This window comes from Cottoperca gobio, chromosome 10, assembly GCF_900634415.1.
Source record: "Cottoperca gobio chromosome 10, fCotGob3.1, whole genome shotgun sequence".
Lineage (NCBI taxonomy): Eukaryota > Metazoa > Chordata > Actinopteri > Perciformes > Bovichtidae > Cottoperca > Cottoperca gobio.
This window is the reverse complement of record NC_041364.1, coordinates 7,905,487-7,922,672: the sequence shown is the minus strand read 5'-3', so window position 1 is coordinate 7,922,672 and position 17,186 is coordinate 7,905,487. Positions and strand designations below refer to the sequence as shown.

At 42.6% G+C, this 17,186-nt stretch overlaps 1 protein-coding gene across 1 annotated transcript in view; it reads left to right on the top strand.

The window, feature by feature from the left end:
* The window catches only part of pcdh19 (protocadherin 19), a 53,231-nt gene extending 36,260 nt beyond the window's left edge, over positions 1 to 16,971 (top strand). The window contains exon 6 of the mRNA XM_029441702.1: positions 14,300 to 16,971. Within this exon, the coding sequence (XP_029297562.1) occupies positions 14,300 to 14,859 (560 nt within the window). The 3' untranslated portion in view covers positions 14,860 to 16,971. The remainder of the gene's footprint in view (positions 1 to 14,299) is intronic.
* The last annotated feature ends 215 nt before the right edge of the window (positions 16,972 to 17,186 follow it).

Below are 17,186 nucleotides of genomic sequence, written 5' to 3'. Positions count from 1 at the left end.
TACTGTGTGTGAGCCCATCCCTTTGGTTCTTTAGTTATTCCACAAGGGAATAAGTTAAGAGATGTGAAGAAGTGCTTAAACAAACTTGACATGTTTGGATTCTGTTAAGTTTTTACAAGCATCGCCTCCAGCTTGCTCTTCTTCAACTGCACACAGCAAAGCCAAAAAATGCATTCAAAAGGTCTTCTTCACCAGCCCAGACTAAAAACATACAGTAATGTTATAATAGTACAATGGCATCCCCTGAACCCTCATTCTACCAAAGCTCTCCTGAATATACCCAGTGTATTTAATCAGCTCAAGAGGGGACTGCTTATCTCTCTGCACTTGTCATGGATAGCGTATTGAACATATCAGAGGGAGAAATGGGAATAGTTCATTATTTTCTATGCCTCACAATGAACCTGAAGTATCTCATTGCAGGTCCTCCACTGACAGCTCATTTTCTAGACAATCCTGGCATTCAGTTCACAACGCGGCAGGGCAAGAGAAGGAAAGAGAGAGAGAGAGAGAGAGACGGAGGGAGGAAACACAGAGGCAGAGAGAAAATAGGGCTCCGGATCTCCATTGCTTATTCATGACGCCGTGGCATGCTAGGTGTGTTAATAATCTCCGCAGAAACCAAGTGAATCACAGTTGTTTGTTGAACACCTAGCCAAGCTGGGCCTCAATCGACAGCAGATGGGAAAACAGGGGGATCAGGATGATCCCAGACAGAGGGAGGGAGATTAAGAACAGGTAATGTGCTGAAGTTGATGCAGGCCGAGTGTGTATTAAAGCGAGAGGAGAAAGTACCTGAATTTTAAATCTTGTCTGAGAGTGTGTGTGTGTGTGTGTGTGTGTACAAATGTATATGCAGTGAGTGTCTTTAAATGTTAATCAGTGAAAGATGGGGGGGAAGAGAGAGAGAGAGGAAGGAAGATAAAGAGATGGCACAAGAAAGAAATACTATGGGAAGGGGGGGAAAGAGTGAAATTGAAGTAGCAGAGCTGTAGCAGCTTCCAGGATACTCGCCTGTTGTGGCTCCGATTGATTCCACTTCTTGTCTGAGGGACGTCGGCAGCAGCCGGTTTCTCCCAACCACACCGTTGTGTTTTTAATTCTTGGAGGTCACTGTGTGGGCACAACCCCTTCTCCACTGCAACACAAAGCAAGTAATAAGACTGGAGGGCTGTGTGGCGGAGGGGCACCGCAGCCCCAACATCTGTAATGAGACGAGGATCTTGTACCTCCAGTTTGATGCGGGCTTGCTGCCATGGATTCTCATCATCTGAGCAGAATTTACATTTAACAGTGATAATCTTACCTTCATGTGATGCAAATTCAACATAATGAGAGGTCAACAAAGCCTCACGCAGCCGTATCGTGACAGTGAAGCCAAGGCAAACTATTATTCCTTTTAGAGCTACTGATACATTCAATGTGATGCTGCATGTCCGTTGAAATTAAATGTGTGAAGTAAAACAGTTAAACTCAAGCCAGTAACTGTGATAAACTAAAGATGACACAGTACATTGTTCAACAGTAACGGTTGCCAGGTTGGTATTGGCAATTTTTCTTTGAGAAATGAGCAATCCTGACTTTTTAACTAGATGTGCTCCTCAAAATATATATTTTAAATATTTGTTGCTTTAGTGATATTTAAATATTGCCTTATCAGACTCTTCAGCTGTGTGTGAGAGGGGGTTCAGCTGTCAGGACAGATTGGAATTCATCTCTGACACGATGGACAAGCTGATGTTGGATGGACTAACAATCCAAGATTTTAATGCTGAAGGTCCAATGGACCCGCGGTGGGAATCAGCACAAAGGTCCCGAAAAACTCAAATTTGAAAGGAAGAGAACGAATGAACAAGTAACCAGTGACTTAATGGATTCATTTTTAAGGGCTCTGTTACTGACATGACAACAGCTGCACTACTACACACGTTAAACTGATCAAACTTAAGATTCAAATTCTGTGAAAAATAAAATAGATTGGTTACTTTTACATAGCTTTTTCTCTTTTTCTCTAGACCACTAGGCCATCACCACCCAGTATCTTAGCTACTCAAAATATAAAGTGACTGAAAATGAGCCTGGCATCAGCTTTTCAAAGTCAGAGTTGAGCTTTGCTGTAGTGAAATACATGGACACTAATAAGGTGTATTTTAACACTCCTATCACTGGTCCGGACGTCCTGATATCCTGGAGGTTAAGTGCAAATGAGGAAGCTTGAGGGCTGTAGGAACTCTGATCAGCTGAGAGAAAGATTTCCATGGCACTGCCGTGGAAATGTGTCCCCAGCTGATTTGCGTGCGTTCATGTTGGCCACCGGAACCAGTCTGCCCAGAGCACAGAAAACACCTTCATGCTTACAATCATGCTTTCTGTAAAGGTGAAGCCCCTAATACAGCTTTACAAAAAGCCCGTCTTACCACAGCCTTGTTGTTGAAATGGTATGACTATAGACTGATATGTGGAGTAAACAACCCGATAAGGACATACAATACACATAGATTAACTCAAAGGAGCCTCAGTGTGTGGCTGGAAGTGGGCAGGAGAGTCACCGAGTGACTGCCAAAGCAAGGCTTGTATTACAGGGATCCCAGGATATCAGACACCAGGCGGCCTGTGTTCCCTCCAGGCTGGGCAGAGTCTGGCAGCTGGCCCATAGCCCAGATAGCTATAATCAGCTCCATTACCTGTAGCACTGACTCCCATTTATGAGCCCTTATAGTGGAACCATGGCTATACTGTTGGGATTACGGATGCTGTGAAATTTAGGAAAAGTACAAATAGCATGCAGTCGCACATGCTATAGCTACACCTGCTGTAGACACGTACTTTGTCCACACAGGAGAGCATTCGTATGCGCCACGCAAGCTTGTAGTGAATGGGGAGAGATTTTCTGGGCATTATGTGTCTTGGCACGAGGCATTTGTTTTATCTTCTCCCTCTGTGAAAGGAAAGATTAAAAATATACTCTGTTCTGTTTAAGGGGGAAATCAGCTGTCTTCTGACAAGTACATTGTAGCCCACAGTTTTCTGTCCAGAATACAAAGAGACATGTATCACTGCAGCTGGGGTAACGGATGAAGAGAGAAGGGGGGGGGGGGGGGTTCTCCTGTGCTGCAGTAATGTGCTTTTCTTTTTTTTTAACCCCTATTACTTCCTTTCTGTGGGGAAACACACTATACCTCCATCCTCTTTAATCCGTTTGAGATTTGCTATGTTCTATTTTTCTTTCATTTTATTGTCTCCCCCATTGTCATTGTCAACCCCCCCCCCCCCCCCCTCTGGGGTTTTTTTTATCTTAGTTCTCATCACCTTTTTTCTCCTGACAACATTATAACTCGGATGGAATATGTAGCGGGAATATGTTAAGTTATGTCGTCCTCCTCAGTTGTGGCAACAAAAGGTTACTACCTCAGGCATACTTCTATAATATTTCCATATTCCCCCTCCTCATGTATATTCAGTGAGAATGATTTATTCTGTAACATTTTATAGCCGTTAAAATGCAGAATCTCTCAGAGTCTGCATAGGCTCTGAAGCATAGCATGGCAGAATACGCTCTTTGGATTTGTACTAAGAAGAAGTTTAACAGAGGTTAAAGAGAAGTCGTCCAAACCACCTCTATCATTACTATCTTTCATTCACCAATTAGTGTCAGTGATCCCTCGCTGTCCCCTAGATGACCTTGCAGGGATGAGCTCACTATGTGGTAATTCAACATTTTGAGTAGGATTCAATAGTGGGAGGCACGTTTATGCTGCCCGTGACCCAGATTATAAAGTATTGATGAGAGAGTGAAGGCACAGTAACAGAGATACTGTGTGTGGACCCTTCCCCCGGCCTTTCCTTGGCCACCAGTCTCCGCAAAAGACTTCGCTTGAGATTTTGTCTTTCAACGCGTCTTTATATTCAAGAACCTCCCCAGTCTTTTAGACCTCTGTGCTCTGTTTATTCCTTATTCAGTGGATTAACATGCACACCGGTAATGCAGATTAAGGAAACACATTCTGCTACGGGTCTTAACAAGATTATTTTAGTTGAATGAAGATCAAAATTATGATGTGCATAACCTAAACACCACATAGTAAACTAGTCAATCTAAATTACTGTGTTATGCACACAATGTAGCTCGCTGTCTGCCTGCTTTGACTCTGTTCCTGTGTGCGAAAGGTCAAGAGCTGAACAGGATGCAGAGTGGTGTTTCTACATTGTGGCGTAGCCGGCGGTGGTGGATAATCAAATGAAAGTAAATTCATCAACATTAAAAACATTATTCTCAAAGGCCCCGCTTTTGTATTGTTCTGCTAATAAAATGTTTCCTTTGGGCTACGACTCATCTTTCTGAGCATTAAGCTAATTATCATACCACATTAGCTCATCATGTAAAATGAGGTTAGTGAAAAGCATGTGAAAGATACGGATCACTTATCTAGCATTAATCTACCTTTTTACAGTATAATGTAGGTTTTTGCACAGTATGCAATAATAATGGCGGTACATTCTAAAAGACTTGTCCCTTTTATGTAAAACTGACTAAGGGACAGAATTCACTCAATGGATGCATCTTGTCAGACAGTTGTGACTTTTCAAACCCCGCTGTCTCGCTCCACCTTAAAGGGGAGGATAAAAGGTAATGGGAGAGGTCGGCTGTTAAGTTTAATGGCGGACAGGAAAGTCTCCGAATGGCTCTTTTTAATGATGTGCCTGCTCTCATGCAGTCCTCGTTAAAGAGGAGGCCAGAATGCATGCAGAGGACAGGGAGAGAACTGTGGCCACACCCCCCCCCCCCCAACATCTGTAAGATCTGCAGCGGGGGTCTCGGGCTCCTTTTGTGTGTGGCACATCGCGGGAGCCCTGCACTCCTTCTATATTCAGCTCACATTAGCATCAGAAAATAAATAAAGCAAGCAATCAGGCCGTGACCTCTTATCCACTGTGCTTCCAGCCCCCCCCCCCGACCCTTCTTACTCGTTCTCCGCCTCCCCCGCCGTACTCCTCAAAGGTTTAACTAGCTTAGATTTGCAACTGAATGTCAAGCTTGGTGTTTGGCTATACCACAGGGCAGGTTGTTCCTCAGCTGTCTCCAGAGAAAAGGAACTCATGGATCGAGAAGAGCGGGGGAATTGGATCTTTGACACCTGTCACTTCCACTCTGCTGCACCTTGCTCCCTTGCCACACATAAGGACTTTTCATGTCACAGCTCAGCATGTTATCATGAGTGGGCACAGGGCCTGAGAAATCCAATTACTACCACTGTGTCAGACCCCTGCCATCATCCTTATGAATGCTATAGTCATGTTCCTCAAATCAGAAAAGATGTGCCTATTAGTTCCCTCTCTTTTCTTCAGACCAGTCTTCCACCTCCATTTCAATCTGTGTGTCTTAGATACGAGCTGCAGCTCTTCTCATGGGTTGCCTCACTGCTGGCGACAATCCTCTATATAGTGTTGCACTGGCTGATGGGTGGGTGGCTAATGCTACGGACATTGGTTCTGACTGTCTGATATTAAGTGGTATCACGGCGCAGACCTCCCTGTGGTGAGTAATGGAGAACCTGGGAGGGAGTCAGCATGCCTCCCAGATGCCAAACTGAATGGCCTTTGTGACAGGAAATAGAAAGTGTAAGAAAGGCCTCCCTCTTGCTTCTTCTCCTGAGCCCAGTAGGTATAAATCTAATGTATTTCCACAGTGAAAGAGCCTTGCTGTTTTTTCCTTATTTCTTTTATATACCTCTTGTCCGAGAGTGACACTGGCAATCTAGTTCAGGGAGAAATACGGGGTCTTTCTTTTCAAACCATGATCGGTGTTCCAATGTGGCCCACCCCACCCCATCTCACTGTATATGTTTCTGCAGGCTGAGCTGGAGCTGCCTATCACACTACATGCAACCACAGTCACCATGTTACAGTGTCCTACTTCCAGAGGTTGTTAAAATTGCCGGGGAAAAGAAGAAAAACAAAATAAAAAAGGGATAAAATAAAAGAGTTGGAACCATGCTGGTGCTTCTGCAACAAGATAAAATAGAATTTAAAACACATAGACTTGGCTGACACAAAGTGAACATGACTGAATGAGAAGCCACATTATATTAATTATGTAAGGCCACTCTTCTGAGGCAAAGCTGAAGCTCACAGACAGAGAGAAGGAAATCCTAAGATATTAGTATGCTGCCCGGTTGTTTGGGGCTGGACACATTGACAGTCGCTGAAGTATTGTGTTTATTTCAGATGGCTAATAGAAAGGAAAAAGTTATCAAAAAGAGAAACTATAACAAATGTCTCTTTAAGGCAATTTTAAAAAATATAATGGTTTCTTACTCCAGGATGTTTATGAGTTATAGATTGTTCAAAACCCATTCAATCATAAATCTATTTTCCACACACTTAATTAGTTGGGATGTTTTGACTGTTGGGATGAAAACTTCACAAATAGAAATCTTGGTGTTGGCAAAACATCTGTAATTTGTCATGGACCTCTCGTTTATTAAGGGAAAACTCCGTGACACACAGACCATTGTTTCCCATCCTCCAGTCTTCCCTGACATTTGCAGTTTGTATTTTCTCTCCTGCCCATTAGAATTCCAAAAGAAAAAACACTTATTATAGTATGATAAGATTCAGTGACTCACCTGACATAAGCACTGTTTTGTTCCTCACAGTTTTGACATCAATTATCTCAGTCTATAGCGCTGCCATCCCTAAACCAACATCTCCTCTTCATCACAGTTTCCTGTATAGCTTCTACCCGCCAACCCCATTCACAAATGTAATTTAAGAGTCTGCTCCTGTCCCCCTTGCTTCTCCCAGACTCAAGGGTTTAGGAGCAAATTAGCTTGCTAGCTCGGTCAAGCTTAAACACAGAAACGCGGCGTTTTTTTTTGCCAGTGTATTTAAAGATGTCCTCTGCCGATGCATTGTTGAGGAAATGAGCCAAGCAGACAGAGGCAGGTAGGCAGGCGGTCTGAATGGTTGGCATGGCGGAGTGGGCAGGTCTGCAGCAGGTCTGCAGCTGGGCCGCCAGCGGCCTGCTGTGCTGAGTTCTGTGGTGCATTGTATCGTGGCTGTGGGCCCGGAGCGCCAGAACACAGGTTAATTTGAAGCCCATCATTAGAAGGGCAATTTGGATGCTGAGAATTGACAAGGGTGACATTTGCTGTATCATTAGTGTGAAGTACTTCACATCACAGTACAACACAATACTTCTTCTACCTTGATGGAAAACGAAGTACAAAGCTGGAAAGTAAATAGTCGTATCTGTGTAAAAAATGACTAAAATATATTATGTATTATATAAGAACAAATAATTTAAAAGTTTATTTTGGATTTTATTATCTTTTTATTATCTATCACTTACCAAAGTGTAGAAATTTGGAAAGTGTATATAGCTGCAATTGTATAGTAACTGAAAAGTCCCTTTAATCGAATACAATTCTCTCCATTTGGCCTTTGGGGACACTTTTAAATTCCTACCTGCTTTCTGTTTCCTCACAATATTCTTTGGTTTTTTTGTTTAGTTTTAAGTGGAAATATATCAAGTTATGTGAGCTCAGGCTGCAGTTTCATTTAGTCTCATTGCATCCTGTATCTTTCATAATTCTTATGGTTGCAAGGAAAGCACAGACATATTCCAAGTTATTTTACAGTTTGTACTTTTCAATTGTATGTAAATAAACCCAAACATTAAACCAAAATACACTTAATGAACCTCCTCCCGTCATCATAATGCATTCATAAATATTTATTCATTTTCCAACACCATTCACTAAAAGTGTAACTAGAACAATGATGTGCTTTAATATTTATAGTCGCCCAACACATCCTAAAAAACTGTAAAATAACTGACAAGCTGACTCTTTCCGACCAGTGGCTCAGAAACAATTGAAGACAACAACATGTGTAGTTTGCTCTAAGGACAGTGATTTGACACAAACATTAAAACCTGAACAGAATGTTTGGTCTGTGATTACTTTTTCATCATATGGACTAGGAAGAACGCCTTTTCCTCTGCCGAGCATGTCGCCGGATTGGCAGTGTGGTTGAGCAGTTGGGATGTATTCAGGCAGACATGACACCCGCCTTTCTAGAGGCTTTTGTGTTTAGTAAAGTTCAGCCTCATGCAGCCAGGCTTAGGTCTCTGTGCCTTTGTGCCTGGGTTAAATCCAGTCTAGAGTATATGTGGAGAGAGTTAAACAGTCACAGGCTCATGTTGTGTATGAAAACCGGGTCATGATTTATGGTCTAAAAACCTGCAGATCACACAAGATCTGACCGCTGTAAATCCTGCCTGTCCAAGCGTTGCATATGTCAAGATAGGAGCTAAAGATAATTCTTCTGCAGCCTTACAGAGACACTGCAACCTCAAGGAGCGAGTGATGGTAGTCGCTCGGCACAACAACAGGAGAGAAACCTCTGAAACATTGTTGTATAGTGTAGTATTTGAACACCAGCCCACCCATGCACGTCATCATGACAACCAGCTGACATTGTTTCCACTACGTCAGGCAGTCCATTGGCTAGTGGTCCTGCTTTTTAACAAAACAGTGCTCTGCAATGACATAGTGATTTATAAAACAGCATAGAGATTGCTTTTTTCCTCCCGCTGCTGTTACACAGCTGTTAAACAGATGCTGTTTGTACCAATTTAGAAGCTAGTGCATTGTTTGTCAACACCAGTTTGGAAATGCATTCTTTATACCGGGCCCTGCTGTAGAATGCACAGGCTGGGCTGCTCGGGCCAGCAGCGAGGGGAGGGAATACATACATAGGAAGTAAACATTTGGCTTGAACAGTCGCTCGCTTTTAAAACCGTTACCGACAAGTGCTCATAAAGAATAGCGACTGTAGCACTAGCTCAAAATTAAGTTAACTTGCCATTTTGTATCGACCTTTGCGAGGACACAGGCAGGCCTGGTGGAAGTGACAAACTGTCAGACACTCTCTGCAGTGCTGGATGGATTAGACAGTGAATTGCTCAGAAATAGAACCAGTGCCACATGGCTTCACCAGCCGTATGACAGTACTAACAAGGCCGCCCAGTCAGTCTAATTTCCTCCCCAATTAATATTTGACTGGAAGAGTAGAACGAATTCTGGTCAGATAGAGAAGTGAGAGATTTTTGGGTGAAGGATTTATTTAATTACGGCGATGTACGTGAGACAGCGGTACTGATGAGATGAAAGAGGACAGAAGGAGGGGAAGCATAAAGGATTGGCTTGTGCAGGGAGCTGCGAGGGATGAATCTGGGGATGTCGGGGGGGGGGGGGGGATAGCTTGATGTGACTGAACCAGATGCTGTGGGGAGAAGGAGAGGACTCTGTGCTGTGCAGAGAATGATGGCTTACGTGGCGCAGTAAGGGTGCCCCTCTACTGTTTGTAAAAACAAGACCATCACACTCCATCTTGCTGCTCCCGCAGGAGCCAGGCCTCCGGGCTGATTTATGGCCCACAGACTGAATTGGCTGGCCAGGATGACAGCAGTGCTTGGACTCTCCCTGGTGAGTAGTGTGGGAGGCTGCTCGGCCAAGCCTCAGCCTCAGCTGGCCGTAGAACTGCCCTTTGCTGTAGTTAGGGCAGACTAGATGTTAAGCCCCATCCCCAGTGTTAGGATCAGGCAGGGCCAAGCATGACACGTCTCGAGCATGCTGAGCACCAAGCATCCACAGACAGTCATTCTCTATTCTGCTGGTGCCATATTTTCTGATTTCTTCCTCCCCTGTGATACTTCCATCAGCTTCTGCATCACAGACTCCATCAAGACTCTGTAGTAACAATTTAGATTTAATCAATCTTTGCCATGTGACTGCCAGGATGGAAAATTAATATGGAGAGCAATTAGAAAACAGCCATCTCACTGTCAAAATAACACCAAGATGAGAGCAGAAAAGTGGGCGGAATTTTAGCAGCAAATGAAATCTTTCTGTACTCCACTCCAACACGGCTCCCAGACTGTCCTCACAGAGGGTCACGAGGACGGCACTCATATGTATTTAACTTTGTGTACATCGAATGAGTCCTCTCACACAGCAATAAAAAGAGAGTTAAAGCATAATGGCAGGGTTGCTGTTTGCTTTTTCAATCACCAGAGTCAATAATTTTCTTTTCAGACTAGAGAGAAGCTATGTTTGATAGCTTTTTGATAGGGTTTAATATTAAAGACAGTGAAGAAAGGACAGCAAAGCAGGGAAAATCAAAGGGAATCATTACAGGCTATGTAGCCAACAAGAAAAGCATATCTAGGTTTAAATTGCGCTAAATGATTTGCTTTCATAACCACTACATCACAGTAATATCTACATTATGCTGTCTGCTCAGGAGTGTCTATGTTCATGTGACAAACAGAATCAGGACATTTATTGTTACTGCGACAACAAAAAATGTCAGCATACAGAGGAAATACAAAAAAGTAGTTTCAGCCAAAAGTGGCAGACATTCTTCGTAAAATGATTTATCATGCCACGCTGCTGTTCCAAATTCTTTTCAGGGTTCATGCTGTAAAACCAAACTGACTGAATTGTGTCATACAACAAGTCCCCATCGCCTTGTGGCTCCAGTTAAGCTGAGAAGTAACAAATGAAAATGTTGTCACCTGAATCTGGTTTCACATCATCTCAAGCCTGTGTCTGGCCCTCTGTTCATTGTGGCTGCTTACACTCATTTTATAGGATTACATCATTGTTCTCAACCTTGAGGCTGTGTGCTCTAATTTTGGAGGGAAAAGCGCCTGTGTTTTCCTGAGCCAGGCTCCATGTGTTAGCCAGCCAGGACGCAAAATAGCTGGCGAAAGCTCAGGGAGTGTTTCGGGGAGTTGCCTCTTTCAGTGAACACATCCCTTCCCCCTTTTGTTTCAGGGGATTTTAGTCTTATGCTGATTCCTCTCTTTTTTGCTAAATTAGCAACAAACAAATAGCACCCCCAGCTGTATGACATGAAGGGATCATTATATGCGGCGCACAGGGGTAAATTGAGCAATGAGCTTGTCAGGTTATGGGATCCCCATGCTGAAGCTGAAGATCTGTCTGCTGTAACTTGAAGTTAAGACGCCTTCATCTGATTGAGGGAAAGAGGCAGGATTGAATCGGCTGCTGGCAGGCTGCAGATGTGAGATGAAATGGCAGGGAACGTGTGGGTTTTCTCCCCATGCTGATGTGAAGTGATGCTATTCCAGGTAACTACAAACAGGAAAAACATGGCCAGCGTTATCAGGAGAATGTGGCTTTTGCATTTGAAGTGGCAATATTTATTATATTCAAAACCATGCACACCACTACATACATATTCAAAGTGCTCCCCGGTGCCTTTGTCAGTCTTTGGACTTTAATTCAGTAGTAAGTGCCATATGTCTGATTTGATACCAACACTGTGCTACGTGGTACATGAATCTTTTTGCCTCCACTACCAACAGTTTGTATTTCAAATGTGGAACACAGGCAGCCTCCACCTCCCGATGGAGCGCCCTCAGTAATTAATAGGTATTAAATCGCAAATACGAAATGTTCCAAATGACATCCTGCTCTGTACTGTACTTTAAGTCTGCTCCTGGAACTGATTGGGAAGCTTATTTTCCTGAAGACTTTGAATACACATTCACAGCAGGAGGTGCCTTCACTGTCTGTTGTGTTGACTTCCAAACCTAAGTACCGCAGTAAAAGCCATTAATTCATCTCTCACCATTACGGTTTGCTCGTTTTTTGGAATAGGAGGAGATTGTGTTTTTGTAAGAGGCCGATGGCCCGTCACTTATTTTATTTCAATTTTGTCTCTTCAATTTTTTGTGGGTCTTTTAGAGCAACATCTGCGTTTTATGAAGCTCTGAGGAGAGGCAGGATGTGTCAGTGTTAATGGCACTTGGCTTTCATAACAATGTCATTTACAACCCAGTTGATCTCCCATAGACCCCTAAAGGAAAGGAGAGAAAATGCCATTCATAGCATATTGCATGCACTGCTAAGTAGAGAGCATACAACTTGTGTATATTTCTTTGTGCCTCAAGGCTTTTCATGCTTTAGAAAGTGCTTCAGGCTATACAAAAAAGCAAAAGTATTTAGAGGAAATTGCATTCATAACCATGATGCATGTAAATCTTTAATCAGTGGAAAAGAAGATCTGCTTTGTCAAACAAGATTTGTGGAGGAATATCAGATTACTAAATGTAGCGAAGGGAATTGTGTAAAAGTTTACGACTTTCAAATTACATAAAGAGTTTTTCAATGCCAGCAAGTACTAAAAATGTGCTTCACATTGCTACAAAGACTGAAACATTGGCACCTTTGTTATTAGACAGTTATCGAATACAAGGCATCAAAACGTGCGTTCAAAATACAGTTAATGACAAAGCAGTTAGTAGGTAAAAAAAAAGAACATGGGATTTGAACAGTGGACAATCTAATCTATTGTGTGAGCATGTTTTTTTGTTTTTTTTCATCGCCCTCCATTATGTTGCTGGTACCTGCTAAAGACTTCCATAAAGACTTTTGATTACATTATTACATTCTGATTGGATAGCTTCTCTTTAAACAAAATCCCCAGCTTCTTGCCTTTTGTCTCCCTGATTGCAGCCGGTGCAGTCCCTTGGACTAATCAGCGTTCATGCAAATGTACATACATAGACAGGAGCGGAAAACACATTCAATTTGCTCACTCTTACTTTTTTGGCCTCATAAAATGATTTTAACTGTATAAAGATATTTGATCAAACCGCCTATTTATGCTGTGGTCTGGATAATGTGGGTGATATTATGGAACGATATAAAGTTCATATTTATAACACAGAAAGAATTCCTGTAAGGCAGTAAATGTGTCTCAATTTGAGAGGCTTATTACAATGCCATCCCTTGTAAGGATGAGGATGTCTGCATGTATTGGACATGATCAAAGGAAGCTAATTCTGTGCCGTCTCTGTCTCACTACAAGGCATTCATGTGGACATCGGTTACTCATGGTCTGCATTTTTGTGTGCTGGTGTTCACTTTCAGCCTTCAAGCATGGTGATTCCTCTGGAACTCCACTTCCCATATTCGGGTTCAAACAACCCATGATACCCTTTACTCGTGCATGCAGTCATTTAGTCACCATGTTATCTGTCGCTCTCATCAGATTATACTTTATGAGAGACAGCTCTGGCATATCTGCCCCTGAAAAGCCTGTCTTCAATCTTTAAATATCGATCCCCAGGGTCTAAGCAGAGGTGCCTCTCATGAGTGCAGGAAAGAAGGGAGAAAAACAGATCATTAGTGATTTTAATTAGGTGATCTGTCAAGCTGCGATTGCCAGATGTAAGCGTATGCATTTGGGTCGATGGCAATCCCTCTCACAATCCCCTCTTGTCACCTTGGGCCTCTGAAACTGAGGAAAGCTCTTGCTAGGAGTGAAACAAGCAGTAGGGAAGCGCAGAAATGTGTCATTGCGCATCTGTGTGTCAGGTTCTTGCTCAAGATTGAAACAGGTGGAAACGCAACCGCACAGTGGCATAGAGAGACTTTGGACTTGTTATGTTTTCTAGGGCTTAAAAAATGTGTGTAGTGTAACTACTAGTACCATGCTCTTTCAGAAATCACTGTGTGTGTGTGTATATGTGAATTAAAACAAACAAGAACAACTTAATTGCAGCTTTTCAGTTTGAGTAAGAGAGCATGACACTTTTGTTGTCGTTATAACGAGGCAAAAACTGTCTTGAAAGTCCTTCCCCTCCAACACAACAAAGTACGAAAGAGTGCAGTTATACAGACTCAGGCAAATCTTTTTTTTCACTCCAGCGTTAAACATCATTACATATTTATAACTCGGCGCCAGATGACAGAGACAGAGAGGAAGAGAGAGATGAACCAGGCAACAACACCGCAACTCGTCTGGTGTCTCTCTCTGTGAGATATCTGATTGCACTGTTTAAACCTGTCTTTCACCTGGTGTTGCTACAGAAAACCTAATTATACAAGAGTTGCAAATGGACTTTTGATTTAACAATACATAATTTAATTGGCATATTAGAAGTGCCCCAAACATCCAGTTCTAGTTATCAGTGAGTCAGTGTTAACGGGACTGCAGTGTTAAGCAGATGCAGGAAGTGAAAGCAAATCATTCCCAAATGTTTAACTTTGGCTGTTTTAATTAAAACAAAATGCAGCATTGGTTTTCATTTATTTATTCTATTATTTCATGACAGGACTTAGATTTAATGAAGGCCATGTTGAAGAAAAAAACAGTAGGCTACGATGTCTGTTCGCCAGCGAGTATAAACAAATAAATAAAGCTGGTTTTAAAGACAAATCTAATAATCATGTTTTCTCTCTCTTCTGTGTCTCCACAGATCCAAGCGAAGGCTTTCACTGCCAGGACGAGTGTCGCATCCTAGGCCACTCTGACCGCTGCTGGATGCCTCGTGTCCCGATCCCGGCGCGTGCCAAGTCACCCGAGCACGGTCGTAATGTCATCGCTTTGTCTATCGAGGCCACCACAGTGGACGTGCCCCACTACGAGGATGGCACCATCAAGAGGACTTTTGCCACCTTCGGCAAGGATGGGCCTGAGGACGTGGAACGGGGAGAGTTAAAGGGAAAGCGGACTCAGGAGTCTCAGGTGTGTAGCCCCAAGGCCAATGGAGGGGCTGTCCGTGAAGCTGGCAACGGGCGCGAGGCGACCAGCCCCATCACTTCCCCCGTGCACCTGAAGAGCCCATTGTCCAAGCCGTCATCTGCCTACAACACACTGAAATGCCGCGACGCAGAGCGAATCGCCAACCACAGCCTGCTGCGGCAGCCGGAGGGGAAGGACAGTGAGCCAGCTGTCAGGGAGATCAACACTCTTCTCCACGATGGCCGAGACAAGGAATCCCCCAGCAGCAAGCGCCTGAAGGACATTGTGCTTTAGCGAGCTTCTCTATGACACACACCAACATTCATACACACATGCCGTGTAAACTCACATATATGTACCCCGCAATAGCTGTGTGTACACAGAAGAAAGTCAGGCTGTGGACGTAGAGAGACACACCCATTTGCAGTATACAATATTCAAGAACTAGCTCGTGCTAAGGACGATGAACTGCAGTATGCTGCAGCTAGTTGTGTGTTCGAGCCGAGGTAGTGGATGTGGCTTTGTTGTAGTCGCAGTACTTTTTGCTTGTTTGCTTTTTGTTCAGTTTTCTTTCGATCAGTCTGCAATGAGTGGACAGGCAGGTTACTGTTGACTGCATGGACATTGCCAGTGGACCTCCGCAGCGCTTGCGCCAAAGCAGGACACTGCGTGTTTGGACACCTGAGGTGCCAATTTCATAAGTACAGTTATGCCTTTTGAACTACTTTTGTATCACAAACTGATTTGCCTTCTTTGGTTTTGCGGTTTGTTCTAGCTGCCAAAATCGCTCTTTGTTCCTTTGTATAGTGAGCTTCATCAGTGTAATAAACAACATACACAGGATTCATCTAAAGATATTCTCAAATTTACTCCTTCAACAGTTTTTCAGTGCATTCAAGGGAAGGAAAGAGAGACCTCCTGGTCTCATTTGCCCCTCTTCCTTGACTAATAAGAGAACCTTTCTCCGTGTATCCCTGAGGACATCCCAGTGTCATCAGACTGTGAGGTCTTTACAGTATTTATATTTGATCAAGGATGGAGCTAAATGAACTCTCGCTATCTGCCCAGCCGCTCTGAACACTGGAAGTGGGACAGACAGATCCTTGTGTTCAAATTGAGTTGTATGAAAAAAAGACTGCTTTTGAAATCTCCTGTGCCCAACCTTGATTGTAGCCAGTGGAGCACAAATTAGAACTGTGTGCTCTGGTCTTGTACTTTTTTTGACTTTTGACTATGGGGCTAGGATAGAAGGGATCGTCACTCATGTCTTGCTATGTGAAACTCTCTATAGGGTTTACTATTATCATTTTTAATAACCTGTTGTTATGTGACAATCCCTTTAATGTTTTGTTTCAAGAGAAAAAAACAAATAAACATTGGTGTTCAACTGAAGCTACAGTAGCGTTTGTTACACAAACACAAAAATAAAAAAAAACATATATGCCAAAATATATTTTATAAATAATTTAAAAATGTATAATGAGAATATTTAATGCCGTGTAGTTATTTTATGAGTAAGTTATACTTGAAATTAACTTGCTTTTGTTCATTTGTCTTTTGCTTTCATATTGAATCTGATTTGTTTTTTATTTTCAAAATGAACTTGGATTATTTTTTTGTTTACTGTGTGACCCCTGGCAACTGTTGCAGTCTACCTTGTTGTAAAGAGTTTCTTATTGGTCAGTTCTTGTGCCATCAAGTTTCTGTGTGGGCTACTAGAAAATGTAAAAAAGACAAAAAAAAACAAAACAAAAAAAAGCGATATCAGCACCAACATTAGTGTTTCAGTTCAATGAGCTTAGAGTGAGATAGCAAAAGAAACCAAAAAAGATGCAAACAAAACCTTCAAAATTGCAGGATGTTGCTTAATCTTAGTATCTAAGGAGGAGAAAAAACGGCACCCAGTGTTCTTCAAGCTGGTAACAGGGTTCCACCTATTTTATCTGTTTAATGAGTCGCCTTTCCTATTGGGCCCAATCAAGTTAAAACAAGACTTTTTCAGCCTCGACTGAGGGCATTCGGATGCGAAGACTAGCTTTGCTCAGCACCGCTGTCACCCATGCCATCTGTGTTCAGTTACTCTCAAAGATAAGGTTGAGACCAGAGTGGTATAAACAGGACTCTCCCCTCCTACGAGCACCACGCAACAGACTGGGTGGAATCATGTTTGAACCAACTACGGTCTTGGAAGAACCGTGTTGCACATGAGCAATGTGGTTTTATGTTGCTTTGCAGTAAACTATGTACAATGTGGAAAAATATGAATGAAAAATTGACAAATTGCATACAACAAACTAGATCTTGTAGCTGAATGTTTTGCTGGTCTCACCCATGGCTTCTGGCAACATGAAAATCGGAATAATCACTGAATGTATACAGCAGCTTATAATTAAACTATTAAATGTTCTCTGCTTTGTTTCTTTGTCTTTACTCAACAGAAGCTCTACCGAATTGTTTTTGTACGGAGTTATGCACAAACTAATAATGCTGGAGCTATTTTTCTTTTTTTTTTCATTGGCTAGTACTTGTCGCCTGCCTGACAATGAAGTGTCTCACGTTCACGTTTGCTGAACAAATATGTATTGCACTACTACCATAAGCTAAATAAACATTCAAAATAA